The 16,542-nt window shown below is 38.1% G+C and overlaps 1 protein-coding gene across 1 annotated transcript in view; it reads right to left on the bottom strand.

Moving 5' to 3' along the window:
* Positions 1 to 16,542, bottom strand: part of HS2ST1 (heparan sulfate 2-O-sulfotransferase 1) — an 82,492-nt gene that overhangs the window by 7,472 nt on the left and 58,478 nt on the right. Inside the window, exons 2-4 of the mRNA XM_064455454.1 lie at positions 14,140 to 14,378; positions 7,576 to 7,661; positions 3,270 to 3,408 (exon numbers count right to left, since the gene is read on the bottom strand). Coding sequence (XP_064311524.1) covers positions 3,270 to 3,408; positions 7,576 to 7,661; positions 14,140 to 14,378 — 464 coding nt within the window. The remainder of the gene's footprint in view (positions 1 to 3,269; positions 3,409 to 7,575; positions 7,662 to 14,139; positions 14,379 to 16,542) is intronic.

Here is a 16,542-nt window from a genome sequence, read left to right as displayed (position 1 = left end):
ACAACCTTGATAAAGGCTATATGTCAAAACAAGCAAAACCAGTCAGTAAGTGGTGGTATCATTATTTTTCCCACACAAAAGAAATCACTAAAGATACAGCATCAAATGCCATCGGGGTTTGTGTGACACTGGAACAGCTGGATCTTTATACCATAGCACACTGCATTTTGTGTTTCAGATTAAACAATGTTCAATTACATTTTAAATACTATGACAAATAAGTGCCATTTCAGAGGCCAGTTTGGTTTTGGCAGTCAGAAGTGAAAGCAAGTTGTTCATTGCATAACAGAATATCCCATACAACATCGTCTACATGGACAGGCAGCTGTAGTGACAGAGAGTTTCAACTGCAGTAGCACAGTTACAGTAAGAACTCCATTAGCATTGGAAAGAATTTGTAAATCTTTTACCCACTCACCATAAACTAAGTATTTATGATACTTCTAATCAAGATATAGGCCATGTATCTAGGATAGATTTTTAAATATTTACTTAAAAACAAATAAGTGATCATAGAAACAACTTTTTGGAGTGTTTCTTCTGCACCATTACAAGTTTCTGTTCAAAAAAACTATGTAAAAATATATTTGCTTAATTTTTCAGTGTCCTTTGCTCCTATTTTGAAGTGAAATTCCTGAGATAATCTGAAAAACTTACTGATATCAGGCCAAAGCAGGGATTAACCTGTGGTGCCTTGGTCCATGTTGCACTTTGAGTTTAGAATAGCTCGTACATGTCACGTATGACAGATAAAAATGCAGCTTAACTAGGAAAACAAGACATTGGTATGCTGCTTCTAGCATAGTTCTCTAGAGAAATTCTGCACTGATCATGGGTACTTTGTAACATCAACATTACCTAAGAACTAAATTGTTTAAAGGCACCTCCTAACTTATGAATGTATATACTAAATATGAACTGGCATCTCTCAAAAGAAAGACTTCTTTGCTTGTACCTGCAGGTTATTTTATAGTTAATACACAAAAGCAAGTAATTTTCTGCGTAAGATGAAATACGACAGGCCTCCTTCCCCACTTCCGCTTACATATTTCCCCTGACTACTCCATCCAGAGATTATATTATAAGAAACACTTGTCTTTACAGACTCTGTTCTTAGAGCCAAGCTCTCTACAAGTGTGGAAGCACATGGATATAGACAGAAAATGAATGAACAATTCTTCTATGTGAATGCTGTGGTATGACTGGGAAGGGGCCAGGGTGTAAAGTATGTTGAGAGTCCTTTCCACTTAATAAAAGAACAATTGACTTCCATTAGAAAGACTGCATTTTTGACCTTCGCTACTTTTCATTTGAAAAGCTCTTAGTGAATCTACTATAACACGGATTAGAATAGATATCAGTGTTATAGACACTGCAATTGGGTCAATCCATTGTTGAGCTTACTGAATTTTAAGCCTAATGTATGTAAAAACTGACACCTCTATATAGGTACAGTTTTATTGGAAACATCATAGAAAAATAGTATTACCTGATTTAAATGAAAGAAACCCTAAAACTTGGCATAGCAAATCAATTTCACTTCAAATGAACTAGAAATGCTTACAGTATGAGTTAAATCTGTATGCACAAATCTCAGACTTAAATAAAGTGGTATGATAGTGACAAAATGAAAAAAAGCATCTTTAATAGAAAAAACATACAATTATTAATGCAATGCATTACAAACAAGAATGCATTTCAACTTCTTCCAGCAAATCAGAGTTTACAGCGCAGTCCACCAAGCAGGAACATTAGGGATTTTGGCTTAATGTTTCCCAGTGAATACCTAACCAGGTTGTCCGGATCATAATTCAAAACTAAAACAACACTGTTAAACTTCACTCTTTTTAATAAATATTAAGTCCTATACTTGGTGTAGGAAGGACTTGGTAGCGTGCTCAGCTTTCCAGCTCATTGACCTCTACCAGGAAGGAATTCCACTGGCCAAACTGTGCTCCTCATGAAAAGGATCAGAGTAGGTTACAAAAGATGAGATCTTGCCTCTCTTTTTAAAAATACCTTTGTGATACCATAGGACCAGATCACCTCTGTAGCCAGTTCTACGAAGATACATTTTTTAAGCTTAATTTCAATTTGTTGTGCTTGAAAGCTTTCCTCAACCTATGCTGTAGGATGTCTGGATAAAATGAAATGCAGTAGCAGAAGATGGCGCCAAAACCTAAATAACAGAGGAGCAGTTATCAGCTGGAAGGAAAAGAGGAATGGTCTGTTCCCAATACCTAAAAACCACAGTTTGGATGGGCGGGGGAGCACACAAAGTGATTAGTCACATTTATTAGCTCTTACAGTGTTTAGACACTAAGCTGTATTCGGTGTGATTTTTGCTTAGTTATTTTTTCAATGTCTCTTGGTATTCGCACAGTGCTACACTAAATTGTAAACATTACAGAAAAATTTCATCAGTTTAAGAAAATACTGCCACTGAAATTTTAAGAAATGTTTAGCTCTGTAAGTACAAGACCCCCTTACATTTTGTAAAAGCTTCCACACTGTTCTAACTATAGTTTTATGAAATATATTCAGATACTTAATACCCTACTTTTCTTCCTGATTTAAGAAAAGCCCAAAGCAACATGCTCCAACAAATGTCTTACTGTGAATCATGACAGTGGACAAAAATTCTTTCTGGCATAAATATATTATGGAGCCTAAATGCTGTTGCATTCTGAAACTGTATTAGCAATCAAGGTTTGCATATGCTAACATAAACTACTCCTATAGTCACCTAAGACAGATGGGGGAAGTATAGAAATGTGTGATTCATACTCAATAGTTATCAAGGAGACTCTTTATACAATTACTTTGCAATATTTACATTGAAAAAAAAACAATATTGGGTTGCTAATTATAAAAAAAAAACCCTCATCAAGCCAAAGCATCAGCAGTTCGACAGCTTTTGGTAAAAATGTATCTCAGTCTTCAACAAGAAGAGATGAAAATTTCTTACGTAGGAGGATAAACTTAACTTCATACTTACAACTCTGGATACCTGAAAACATTTTTTTTTGTTTTATTTAATTTCATTTTTTAAACAAATTGCAACATGAAGTGAATTTATAAGGTTACAAAGAACATACTTAATATTACACTCTGGTCCAGTATGGACACGAAGGGGAGAATATAACTTACAAAACCAACATCATCACCAAGGCTGATACAAGAACTATTCTGCTTTTGTCAGGACATTTTAAAAATTGTTTTCACATTAACTTTAGTAAGAACAACATATATAATAAAATGTACTTTACCTTTTTATCCCCCTGTTTTCGCCTTCGTAGACCTGGTCTGTAATCATCTCCAAAGCGCAGAAAGTAATAATACGAAACTAGTCGTTCTATAGGATCTCTTATGACATTTATGTAAATTGGTTTCTTTTTAACACCAAATCTAAAGTAAAAGAGGAAAAAATATCTTTTAAAAGCCTGTCTCTATTGATACAGCTGAAATCTATATACAGAGGAGATGATGGTGGGAGGAAGTTTAATCATCGCTTCCTCTCATCCTCATATCCAGTGTGTTACGTGGATGTGAAAGTCAATTCAATTTCAGGTTTCCTAGGATTGCTATTTTAGGTTATTTTTTTTATTAGAGAAACAAATAAAACTGAAATATTCTCACACAGTAGATACTAAAAATCTTTATACAACCATCCTGAACTTTAGAAATGCCTTAATTAGTCTAGCAGCCACATACTTGTTTACAATAAGTACAAAGAAGTTTGATATTGAGTTCCTGCCCTCCTGAACTGTGCTATGCAATGCTGCAATAGTTTTCCTGGCAGGTCTCCAGTTGTCAGAGACATGAACTCTAACAGAAGGAAGACAGAGATCAGAGCCCATGCATTACCTGGGTTGAATCCATATGGCTATGCTTATTAAATATAAGCCTAAGATAGTATTTGTAACCATATTAACTTCTCTATCTAAAGGCATTAAATTTTTCCTTAGACATTTACCCTAAGCAAATTTTGATTTACTGTGGTACAAACTGGAAGCTTGATGAAATGAGGTGGTAAGCTCACGGGACACACGAGAAAGATTTAAATCACCCGAACTGTTTTGTGCAAATGTTACCTGTCAATGATCTATGTTCAACACAGCTTCTCAGTTTTATTTTCTTTTCCATTTGAGATGTTACTGTGGCAAATAAATATGGTATCTAAACATTAAAGAGGTTATATCACAATGGAAATTGCAAGTGTGTCAAGTGCCCTGAAGTAAAGCTAGGAGCTGGGGAAAAAAAAAAATCTCTTCTGTTCCCATGCAAAGCGGGAAGTGTTCTGCATTGCAGAGGGCCATTCAAGCCTCCTAGCTTGACTAAACCAGAGCGCACTCATGGATTTAAGATGCAGTACCATTATTGTTAAAGTGGTACTCTGTAAATTATAATACCAGATACTGCTCTCATGAGGAACCTAAAAGTTGAAAAGCTGAAGAACAGAAACAGAATAAGCAGCAGAAAAGAGGAAGTTGGAAAAAAAACCCAAAACAAAACCCTATTAAAAGGCATAACTGGCAAAAGAGACCAGCACTACAGATACCGGGATTGTTCAAGGCTACAGAAAGAGCAATTGATTCTTCAGACGTTGCCAGCAGAGCACCAGTGAATCAGACTGTAGCAGTTAAAGGCGGCATTGCTGACATCTCTCTGTATGCCAGCTCCTACTCCTCAAAGTCCGCAGCATAGGAGTGTCTGAATGTTTCAACCATTTTGACGCAAAGTCTAGACTTGGAACCGCACCCTCTTTCAGGGCCCCTGAAGTGCCTGACAGGCACGCGCGTCCCCTTCTACAGACTCTACTGCAAGTCCTGTAGAAGGCTGTAACAAACCATTTTGATGTAGTAGCAGCCTCAACCAGCAATATGTATCTGTGGCTTAAATGAAGGCGTCAGAGCCCTCAGAAATGTTTGTGCTGGACTGTACATTCATATGGATTTACACATGATTTCGCAAAACTAGCTTCAGCTACGATAACGTAAGCTACTTACTATTATAACTTACTAATAATGATAGATATTTGGCAATTACATTGTCAAAGAACTTTTTTCCCCAACCATTTACCAGAGAAAATAGAGAATAAGGGTGGATCAGAAATTAAAAAAAAAAGAGGGGAAAAAAACCCCTTTTATTACTGTATTTTCGACATGGATAGGTTATGATAACCTGTCGTCAATACCGTAAGTCATCGATTAAATCTAGTACTTTAAGCTTCAGCATAATTTAAAGAGGTACTTCTGATATCTGACAGCGGACCTAAGTTTGATGAAGTCTGTGTATAAGCAGGCACAGACTTTTCCAAAATATTTTATACTTCTCAACTACAAGAATGTTCCCTACAAGAACATACCTCACAGCCTCAAAAGTGTGGGCCTGGCCAAGCACAACCAGAGTATCTGAGATATTATTTTAATAAGGAAAACCCAAAGTATGAGAAAGCAAGCTGTTGTGGGGGAAAAAATAAATCATTTAGGCGAAAGGAAGACAAACCACAAACACAAGGATAACACAGTCCTGGAGGGAAGATACAGATGAAAAATCTCGAAATGGCTTAGATGCTTTCTAGATGTAAAATCATTATTTTAGGTTAAAAAGTTCCAGTATCTGAAAATCTTTTCAGCTTTATGAAGTGATTAATATATAAAATAACATTCACCCTCGCTGTTCCAGAAAGCTGTTATTCAGTCCCACATTTGTTAATGGTGCAGCTTTAAAAACTTTAAAAAGGCAGAAAGGAGGCTAGTGAAACTTGATACATTTTATTTTATTGATTGATTTGCAATTAAGACTTCTTGCCTGTTACTTTCTGTAAACTTCGAGCTTTTACTTGGTGCCATTGGTAATTTCCAGCTATTACTGTAGCTTTTAGCATTTTCTACTATATAATATACTGTACTGGGATTGTATGAAGCTCTTACTTCCCCTTCTCATTCTTTGTAATAAAAAGCTAGAATTAAAAATCAGTGTATATAACAGAATGAATAATTAAAAACAATGACTAAACAGAAGAAATTCTTACATACAAAACCTCTCATTTCATTAAATGTTTTAATACACAGAAACAGAACATTACTGAGGACTGACCAGCAGCAAGAGGGAAAAGTAGTGGTTACTATTGTTTGTGCAGTCGAATATGCTGAGATCTGAAAAATCCACTTTCAATTTTAAACCATTTTCCACGTGCTGCAAGTGCAAGAGGAAGCACTGCCTAGTAAGCATCTTAAGCAAAAGTGACTTGCCACTTCAAGGGGAGGTTTCACAGAACTGAGCCGCTGAGGATCACTGCTTTAGATCCAGAAGCAAAAATAAGACAAGAAAAGAAACACATGGAAGCGGGAATACAGATATGATCCTGAAACTTTGAAGTCACTAGGACGGTTTTTACCTCATTTTCTTTTGAACTAATTTTAGAAGTAGTACAGGATTTAAGTCCACAAGAATTATTTCAATGCTTGTTACAGAAAGTCATATTACTATAGGTCAGAAAACTGCTTTAAAATACAACTTTTAATATTTTGATAAACTGTAAAGGGATACTCTGATAGAGCAAAACTACGTAACTTAAGAGGCAGGCGGTATTACTTGTTATATGAAACATACCTGAGAACAGGTCTGCTGGTTTTGGCTGGGAGAGTTAGCTTTCTACATAGCAGCTAGTGTGGGGCTGTGGTTTGGATTTGTGCTGGAAACAGTGTTGATAACCCAGGGATGTTTTCGGTACTGCTGAGCAGGGCTTGCACAGAGCTGAGGCCTTTTCTGCTTCTCATCCCACCCCACCAGCGAGTGGCTGGGGGTGCACAAGGGGTTGGGAGGGGGCACGGCTGGGACAGCTGGCCCCGGCTGACCCAAGGGATATCCCACACCGTATGACGTCATGCTCAGCATATAGAGCTGGGGGGAGAAGAAGGAAGGGGGGGACATTTGGAGTGATGGCGTTTGTCTTCCCAAGTCACCGTTACATGTGACGGAGCCCTGCTTTCCTGGGGGTGGCTGAACACCTGCCTGCCCATGGGAGGGAGTGAATGAATGCCTTGTTTTGCTTTGCTTTGCTTGTGTGTGTGGCTTTTGCTTTACTTGTTAAACTGTCTTTATCTCAACCCACAAGTTTCCTCACTTTTACTCTGCCAATTCTCTCCCCCATCTCACTGGGGGAGGGTGAGCAAGCAGCTGCATGGGGTTTAGTTGCCAGCTGGGGTTAAACCACGACAACAGGTATCTCAAACTTTCCAGAATGGGAAGCCAATCCTAAGGCAAAACTACCAATGTTCCAGAAAAAAGCAAGGATTTGCAGTATAAGCAGCTTGTAATTCAGACAAGAAATACTAAACCTAGCATATAAATAGTTTTGAAATGAGACTCAGCTACATTTTATCATGCAAAAAGATGAGAGAAAACTGAAAATCAAAACCAAATATTGCTCATCATAGGAGTTTCAGCGTGTGAATTTTTCAAAAGTGCAGTTGTCAGACTCATCACTAGAGGGCATTAATATCCCAGCTGGAGCCAAGCAACTTAAACTACTAGGCTACTCAACAGATCAATCCAAGGGTAACATACTTTGCAAAGTCCAAATAGGATATATGTCCATGGTAAAATCCTGGTTTCATTTCCTTCCAGGAAGTCACATTCTTCACAAATCGGACCTGTAAAAGTAGACAGCACAAAGTGTTTCTGTACAGCTGGAACACCTTAGGCTTCCTCATACCTGGTGTCTTCTGGTTTGTAAGTAAAATCTTACAATGCATTAGGAAAAAAGTCTATTTTGAATATTACCCAAGAATTTGTGCCAGCTAAAATAGACTTTTCTGCAAGCATACAGATGACTCATTTTAGATCATCACAACTTAATGATCAGAAACTAAACAAAAGCAGAATACAGCAATCAGAAGGGCATTTCAAGGAAAGCTACCACAAAAACATTAGCAAGACAAACATTTAAATTTTTGTTAGTCCATTTTATTTGTAATTTGAAAGGAGTGTGAAATTCCCTCAGTAACAAGCAGAAATGCAACTGCACCATTAGTGGAATTATTTGACCTGTATTTAGTCCCTCAAATAAAAGTGTACCGGATTTACAAGCATGTTCTTAGACCTATTTTACTGGGACATAAGAAACAAATCTGATGTTTCATTTGCTCCCCCATCTCAAAAGGCAATGCATGAATAATCCAGAAATTTTATAAATGTGTACAGTGTAAATTAGATCTATAGTTTACCATTTGGAGCAGTTACCTCAAGCCTAACATTTCAGTGAAACTTCCCATGTTAAAGAATGAAGTAGCCCTCAAACAAGGGCTGATAAAGTAGTTATCGGCAAACTTCACAAAAATAGGAATAGCTTTACATTTCAAAGATAAAAAACAAAATAAGGCATAGGCCCCAAACCAGAAAGTATGATCAAATTAAGTGGGACATGCAAATCCTGATATAGCTTGGCTTTATTAGATGAACAGAATATTTTAACATCAAAGCATTTAAGTCTGAAAGTTAATTCAAAACTAGTGAATTGGATAATAAAGAAAAGATGATAAATTTGTACTGCCTGAGCTGTTTGACAATGATATGCCATTTCTGAAGCTGAGACTTAGAAGATAGCGTTCCCTACACATCTACAATATCTTTTCTGTCATACAGTGACATAGATAACCACGAAGATATTGAGGTGAGACAAGAGAGTCAAAAAAGAACAGTTTGGGAGCTCAAGACAACACACTAACATTCTGTAAGGTCTAATGGATTAAGGGTGTCCTGAAACATAATATTTATTATTACCAACCAATTGAGGATTTTAAGAGGCAAGGCTGGCCTGCTGCTGTTTCTTCAAATGTGCAAAACTTGCAGTCTAGGATTTAAGAGGTTGATAACCTTTACTTAATTCTTCAAACACTGGCTCTTGAACTCTCGGGTAAAAGAAATGGATATTACTTTTTAGTAACAGGCAGCATTCATTTTTTCAGAGTACAAGTTTCACACTCTGCGGTATTTCACAATTTAAACCATATATTGCGCATGAAAATTGTGGCAAATTTGGCTGAAAAGCACAGCACAATGTTATACAATGGTGTTCCATAACTGCATTGGCTTTCTGTCTGGTTTTGTCCACAGCACACGCTGATAATATATCTATGAGACTTTGAATCCAATTGAACTACCTTTACTGCAACTGAAACAAATCACACTTTCATTGACTGTACCTTTCAAAGATTAACAACAAGGTATTTCCAGTGGAGAGCCTCAGCTATGAATACTTCTATACCTGAGAAAGAAGTTTCCTAAATGCAACATATACATTACCCTCCCTTCCCTCACCCCAAACCCCAAAATGTCACAGTTGGTTGATACAACTCCGCAGGTAAACCAGTTATGCCATCTATTGTGTGTAGTGCAGCATGCATTTTAAAGCATACATTTCAGTTACGTTTCCATGAACAAGCTTTCTGATGCACCAGCTAGATTTCAGTTTCTAATAGACTAGGACTAGAAGTTAAGTGCAAAATCCCAAGGGTCAGTCCTGTCTTAGATCCCCATCCCACCATCTTGCATCAAACCTTAAATAGTTTAATAGTTTAAAAAAATCCTTTATTGCCTTTGTCTTCCAATGTTGTTGTCTGCTAAGGGAATAATTATTATGAATATAGGATGGATGTTCTAGCCTTTTATTAACTTTAACATCAGGCATGCTAAGAGAAGGCTAGGAAGGTTTTATAAGACAGCTGTGCCATTTACATCTGCCTTAAGATGGACCAGCAACAAACTGTGCCCCTGAGAATTTAAGCTTTTAATACCTATAACTAGCCTGCAGGCAAGAGATTATTCTTACACACACACACAGTTTGCAGCATTCCAAAAATCAGAATAGTTCCAGGTCACAGACAGCCTAATGAGTCTGGATTCACACATTTTAGGGCAGATGAATATTCTTGCTGCTTCATACTGTTAAATATGATCAATTTTACCTTTCTTTTCAGGGCTTAGCAGATATTGGAGATTTCAAGAGACCGAGCAAGCTTCCCCATCTGAACCCAACTGAATAAAATTTGAGGTTACTTTGAAAGTTCAGATAGACGTGAATGGCATTCCTGTGAAGTTGTTTCATGGTGCTTTTATATAATCAGCTACAAAGTTGCTTCACAGCCTCTAGTAAGTGAGAAATCAGCTGAGCTTCACTGAATTAAAAAGCCAGATCAAATGTACTCTGGGGGCGTAAGATGTCCTGAAAGGTAAGTTAAATACATTCAGTTTCTAGGACGATAAGAATTTAAAACAAGTCCCAGTGAGTCAAAAGGGAAAAAAAAAAACCACCCCAAAAACGAAAAACCAAGCATTCGTGGTCAAGCAAAAAGCCCTGGGAAATCAGTGCGTGCAAACCGAAGTGATGCTGTAAGCTGTCATCTCTGTCCACTAACTGCTTCCATCAATCCCTCTTCTCCACAGTCTGAACACACAGATACATACCCTCTGCCCCCAAAAGGTGGTATGGTCATTACCCTGTTGTCTGGCATCACACAGACTACTGGATACCAAAAAAGCCCCAGCTTTTCATGTCATTATATTCTAGTTTTGCTTGTCAGTTGCTGAATAACTGGCTTAAAATTACAAATAACGGGATGGATGAATATCACAAGCCCAGCCTGGTGAGGACACATGAGGATTCTCCGTTTGAACTACAGTAAAAGGGCTCTCAGGTAAGACTGAAGACCCATTAAAGGAAATCTTAGATTCAGATTTAAAGACCAAGCATGATGACTGAACCAGAATCCCTCTGCAGGAAGGCACTGGTAGCTTGGCTATCCAAATTATCATAACAAGCGAATAACTTAGAGTGAGCTCTAAATCAGAGGGTCAGGAGCACTGGAAACAGGCTAGCAGCACACTTTTGGCTGCGTGCCATGAGAAACCACCAGCGAGCTCAAGATGAGGGCAGCTGAGAAGCGATTTTGTGAAATGGTGATAAGACAGGGTTCACCAGTTCAGCCACAGTCCAGACAGGATACCCGCCTCGTGTGAACAGTTCTTTCTCAGAAGGAAAAATTCAATTGGCACATGTACAGCAGTGGACACTAGTACCCACTAGGCCATCTAACTCCAAGAGAAAAAAAATCTTAAATGTTCAGGAGCACATGGCAGTACTTATAACAGAGCTGCTGCAACCCTTCACCAGCAGAGGAAGTAAATGCTACTAAAGTCAGTACAACTCCAAGGGGCCACTGTTTTAGAATACATTTGGAAGCAAGATTGTATGTTTTCAGGTTGCTCTTTTGGGAAAAATGGAGAGATTAACTGTGGGAGGAAAAAGAACAAGGAACAGAAAACAGCAAGCCAAGGTAGCAAAAAGCTGGAAAATTGTACCATGGCTTTTCTATGTTCACAACAGTACAGAAAACATGTTCTCATACCCCTTTTTCTAATAATATATTAAGAATACATGCTGTGAGATAGAACAGTAATTTTGTTTTAAATGTTTTAGATGACAACTTCGCTGTAACAAAAAAGCTAAAGTTTGTGTAGCTGGTATGCCATCCAACGAGCCATAACACAGGCATACTCGTATGGCTGAAAAGTATCAGTACTGAAACGAGCAAGCAACAAATAAAATCCAACCAAACAGCTACTCTGACTTAATGAAAGCAAGTGTTTTTGTTACAGACCACACAGGTCAGAAATGCAACATGGGCAACATGGCACAGCTTGCTGCAAAGAAAAGGCCCAACCTTTGGAAAGAGGGGCAGTTCCCAGGATCCTGCTGTCAGAGAAGCTGTAAAAGAAAGGAGGGCTGCTGGGAGAAGTTCCATCTGCAACTAAAATGGACATATTAGGGACCCTTATCGGGTTGTCTCAAATCAGCTACAGATTATATCTGGAGTGGACTTTAAATACGTTTTTTTTTTTTCCACATTGCATTCAAGAAGTAAGTGTTTCACATATGGGCAGAGAACAAAATCTCTTACAGAATTAGAATAGTTTGGAAAGAGTACAGAAGAAATAGTGCATAGTAGAGGGTTTACAAATTTATATCAGGCTCAAGACAATCTTCACCTTGCTTAGGAAGATTTGTTTTAGCCAACAGTATCACTGCTAAAACAATTTTGCCTCTATGATGTATTTACATGTTTTACTACTGGTGCGCATACACCTAATGCACTCGAGTCAGCTATACTGATGAAGGTGGCACGTGAATATTTCATGCACACCCAAGACCACAAAGAGTACACCTACATCAGCTACTACTCAGCACCCTTGCCATCTTCAGATTTGTGTTATATGACTTACAACGGCAAGTTGCTATCTTGATACACTAAAGAGAAATAATTCTTTGTAGTTGAGCAACTATGCAATATATAAAGTTTTTCATTGTCAGCGTTTCCCAGCTAATGGCTACTAAAGAAGAGTGTCAGTGGTCTAATTAAACAACATAATTTACCACCTTGGACAATAGCATAGGACCACGTCAGTGTAGGACTGCTGGTATTGTATACCTGCCCAGAATTGATGGATTTTCATTTTTCATTAGCTAATTATTAGAGGGAAGATGAGGAAGAGAGGTTCTCTTAGACAAAACTAAGCCAGTAAAGAACAAATTTCATTTGAATGAAATTCAAACGGAAGTAGAAATTTAAGGCACGGTTGCCTATGTTTAATTTATACTATCAACGGCTAGCTCTCCTATCCTTCAAGACAGACCACTATGATTCAAAGAGACACCGTGACAGAAACAGAATCTGTGTTTGGAAGTGCAGCACTAAGTATGACTGACCTGAGCAGCATTTTTAATTAACAGATATAGGGTTGTTAAGTCTTGTGAAAAAAAAACAACAACCAAACCAACAAAAAACAACAACAACAACAAAAAAATCACACTGCTGTTGGTGCATAGGTCTTTAGTACTTGTTCTGTGCAGTGGACAGGACTATAGGGGTGGCTACCAGATTTACTCTTAGTAATAATATATGACAATATCACTTTCATATTTAGGAAAAGATTTCACAACAGCAAAAACCTCAGAGTAACACAACCCCACTGTCACAAAACAGGTTCCCAGTTCCACTCCAAGTACAGTCTGTGTCTGCTGCACTGAGATCCCTGCTCCAACCCTTCTCCCACATAGAGACTGAAAGCAGAGGGCCCGTTACCACCTGCCTCCCCTCGCCCCAGTACAGCAGCCACGCTGAGCTGCTTCTGCCTGTAGGCACGCACTTAAAGGAGCTGGAAGCCTCAGTACCGACATGCTGCAATGCAGAACAGCTCCTGCCTCTACTGCATATCAGCTTAAGATGATCAGCATACAACAAGTAGTACATACCCAAGAGTTTGGAAACATTTGTTTTACAGACAGGGATGATGATAAAGTGATGTTTCAGATCTCTGACCTTGGTTCCTTGCATGTGCACCCAGGATGAGCAAAGATATATTATTTTAAAAAATAAAACAAAAAACCCTACTCCCTCACCACATCACATCCCAAGAAAAACAGTGCATTGGTCCTCCGTCATCTTGTTTTAATACCCCTCATCTGATGCAATGGTAGCCATGATCATCTCTAGCCTCAGACTGCACTGATTTTAGCAAGAGCTTTAAGTGGGTGCAAAGTCACCCACCCTTTGGAATGCATGCTATTTACAACCACTTCTTTTCTTTCTGTTTTTTTTATCACCTGTGAGGCCTGACCAGACCTAGTACCAAAGGCAGAAGTATACCCTGACAGCATGGCGCAGTGCCTGCCCCACTCAGAGAGGAAGGCACGTAAGACTGCATTCACTGAAGGTGGAGACAACAGGCAAATATTATTACACAGCCAAAAGGGAGACGGTTGACAATACAATAAACTTTTACATTTGTAACAACAAAGGTCATTTCTGCACCAGCTGTATCCCTTTTTAGCTTTGTTTTTGCCTGATAAACAGATACTTACCACCTCCAGCAGCCCAGCAAAAACTTAAAGCTATTATTTAATAAATAATATTAATTCTCTACGAAGAAAATATAAACACATTAGAATTAATTTATATTGGAAAAATGTGACATAAAAGCCAATTCCATCAGACCATGTAAGTTTGCAATAGCAAAAAAGTTTTCTATACTTTCCCCTTGTTTAATAAAGACATCCCAAATGCAGCAGCTTACCTGATCTTGCAGAGACATAACAGGATTATTTTTGGTTGTATTGATATGTAGAACATGGTATTTGTTTTTTGCACAAAGATCATAGGCAATATTTGTGAAGGATGTGCTGGCAGTCTTAGGTACTCTGTTGTAAATAATCACCACATCATCTTCTTCATCCAGTGTCACATCTTGTCGGGGGCCATCTACTGTATGACGTTGTTCTATTTCTCGGACTTCATGCCTGGCAATAGCCCTTTCTGTTAAGGATGACAAATACAAAATTTTGATGTAAATATCACCAGTTCTGAAGTTCAAACCATAGAATGCAAATAACCTGGTGAAAAGCAATAACTCCTCAGCGATAACAGAAACGCTTGCTGTCATATATATATTTCTGACGCATCTGAAGCAAAACTTAATCTATAAAATGTATGAATGCCAAAAGGTGAGTTAGTCTGACACAGAACATGAAGACTAGGAACAATATACTTAGGGAACACATACTGTATTCTATGACTCATGCTAATGCACTGAAAGCTATTGTCTCTAAAGAAAAAATGTCTATCAAGTGCTATCAAAATGGTGGCATCCCCAAAACAGTCCAAATAATTTGTACACAACGACTATTTAAAAATTATAATAAAAGGAGTAACTCAAGCAATTTGGAGAATATGAATTTTCTGAAAACAGTAGAAATACTAATGCTAGAAATTTAGTCAATTAACTGTGTAGAGGCACTGGAAATCAGATGAAACTGTTGTTTTGTTATTTCAACTGATACAAGCCCAAGTGTTAAAGCATTGCAATAAATGGGTTTGCAAAAATTCAATGAGATTTATTAATTTCAAGTTTGACAAGAACAGAAGTAAGAGGTGCTTACAAAACAGTTAACATTAAGGTGAAGAATGATCTGAGCACCAAAATACGTCAAAAAGAAAGAAACATGGAAAAGCAAGCTATGAACAAGACATTTTGGCAAGGTGAGTATGTTGCAAATAAACCGTTTTTCCTTTTATACAAAGGGCAATACTCTGAGTAACTGAACTCTGCTTCAAGTGCTAAAAGCCTATTTGGAAAATAAAATCCACAGTATAACAGCTTTTCCCCCCCCCACTGCTGAATGTAAAATACTTTGTGCTGATTCAGACACAGCGTTGTTCTGTTCTAGATAAGTATATACTTTAATACGATTTGTAATACAGATGTCAAAGCATCTTTTCCAATCCATTTATTGTGATATTGCCTTTAATAAAAGAAAGCTGCGTTGGCCGACAGTGCAAGCTGAAGTCGGTACTACAAGAGTAACCTGTATTCTCTGTATTATGTTCCTACACAGGGTATAGCTCTTTCTGAATGACACACTTTTAACGGCAGCAGCTCCTGGCGTTTACTTCCCTTGCTTCCTGTAACCCAGCTCCTTCTATTCTCTTTCACCACATCTCTTTAATTATAACATAAAATCACTTTTAAAGCAGAATCATTAAGCTGTGAACACCACTAGCCTGTAATTCCACATAAATTGTCTTCAACCACAAACTTCCATCTGTCTGAAATGCTTCAAAGCTTAAACTCACTCACTCTCTCATATGCTCGTATCTCACACCCCATAACTAAGTTACATCAGTATGAAAATGTTTGTAGAAAATGCTTATTGAGTATATCTCAATTTTCCACATGGCATCTGTTGCTCCCCACTACATCAGTCACAGTTTTTGCTCCTTCCTTTCTCATTTGCTACCTCTCCCATCACTGCTGGCAAACATCCTACTTTGGAAAGAGATGAGGCAACAGGCTCAGGTTTCATCTCTCTGAAGATGGCTTCAACACAAAGGCACTGGCAACTCGTCCCTTCCTGCCAGCAATGGATCAGTGGAAGCATTTGGTAGGGGACGTAGTTAACCACATGGCTGCCCAAGGCTACGTGGATACTGAATACCACCTAGAGAGGCTGAAATGAAACAAATTTCATTTGTGTTTTCTACACCAGAGTAGTGGATCTCAGCTAGATTTGAATCATAACTGCACAGAACCCCAGGGCTGATGAGGCTGGCTGGGGCAGAGGGAAGCTTCCCCCTTTACATGCAAGAAGTAAACATTTGTGGAAAACAGACATGATTTGCAAGAGGAGCGATGAGAAGTGTTCCTCTAATGAGGTGTTTGAAACCATGATGATTCAAGAATGAACACGATAATGGCACTTAAAAGGCCAGGTATAAGATATAAAAGATGTATGATGGGATGCAATTAGCTGAAAGTCTCTTGCACACAATCACCTCCAACTTCATACGGTGAGAGAGGAAAGCGAGAACCCATGCAAGGAGGAGAACCTTCATAAGCATGAAGTGCACAGACAGTTGCATTATCAAAGAATAAGGAGGCTTTAGACTTCAAATTAAAATGAAAACTAATCTTTATGATGAA

Source organism: Phalacrocorax carbo, chromosome 6, assembly GCF_963921805.1.
Source record: "Phalacrocorax carbo chromosome 6, bPhaCar2.1, whole genome shotgun sequence".
Lineage (NCBI taxonomy): Eukaryota > Metazoa > Chordata > Aves > Suliformes > Phalacrocoracidae > Phalacrocorax > Phalacrocorax carbo.
The sequence above is the reverse complement of the archived record's forward strand: the minus strand, read 5'-3'. Positions and strand labels throughout refer to the sequence as shown.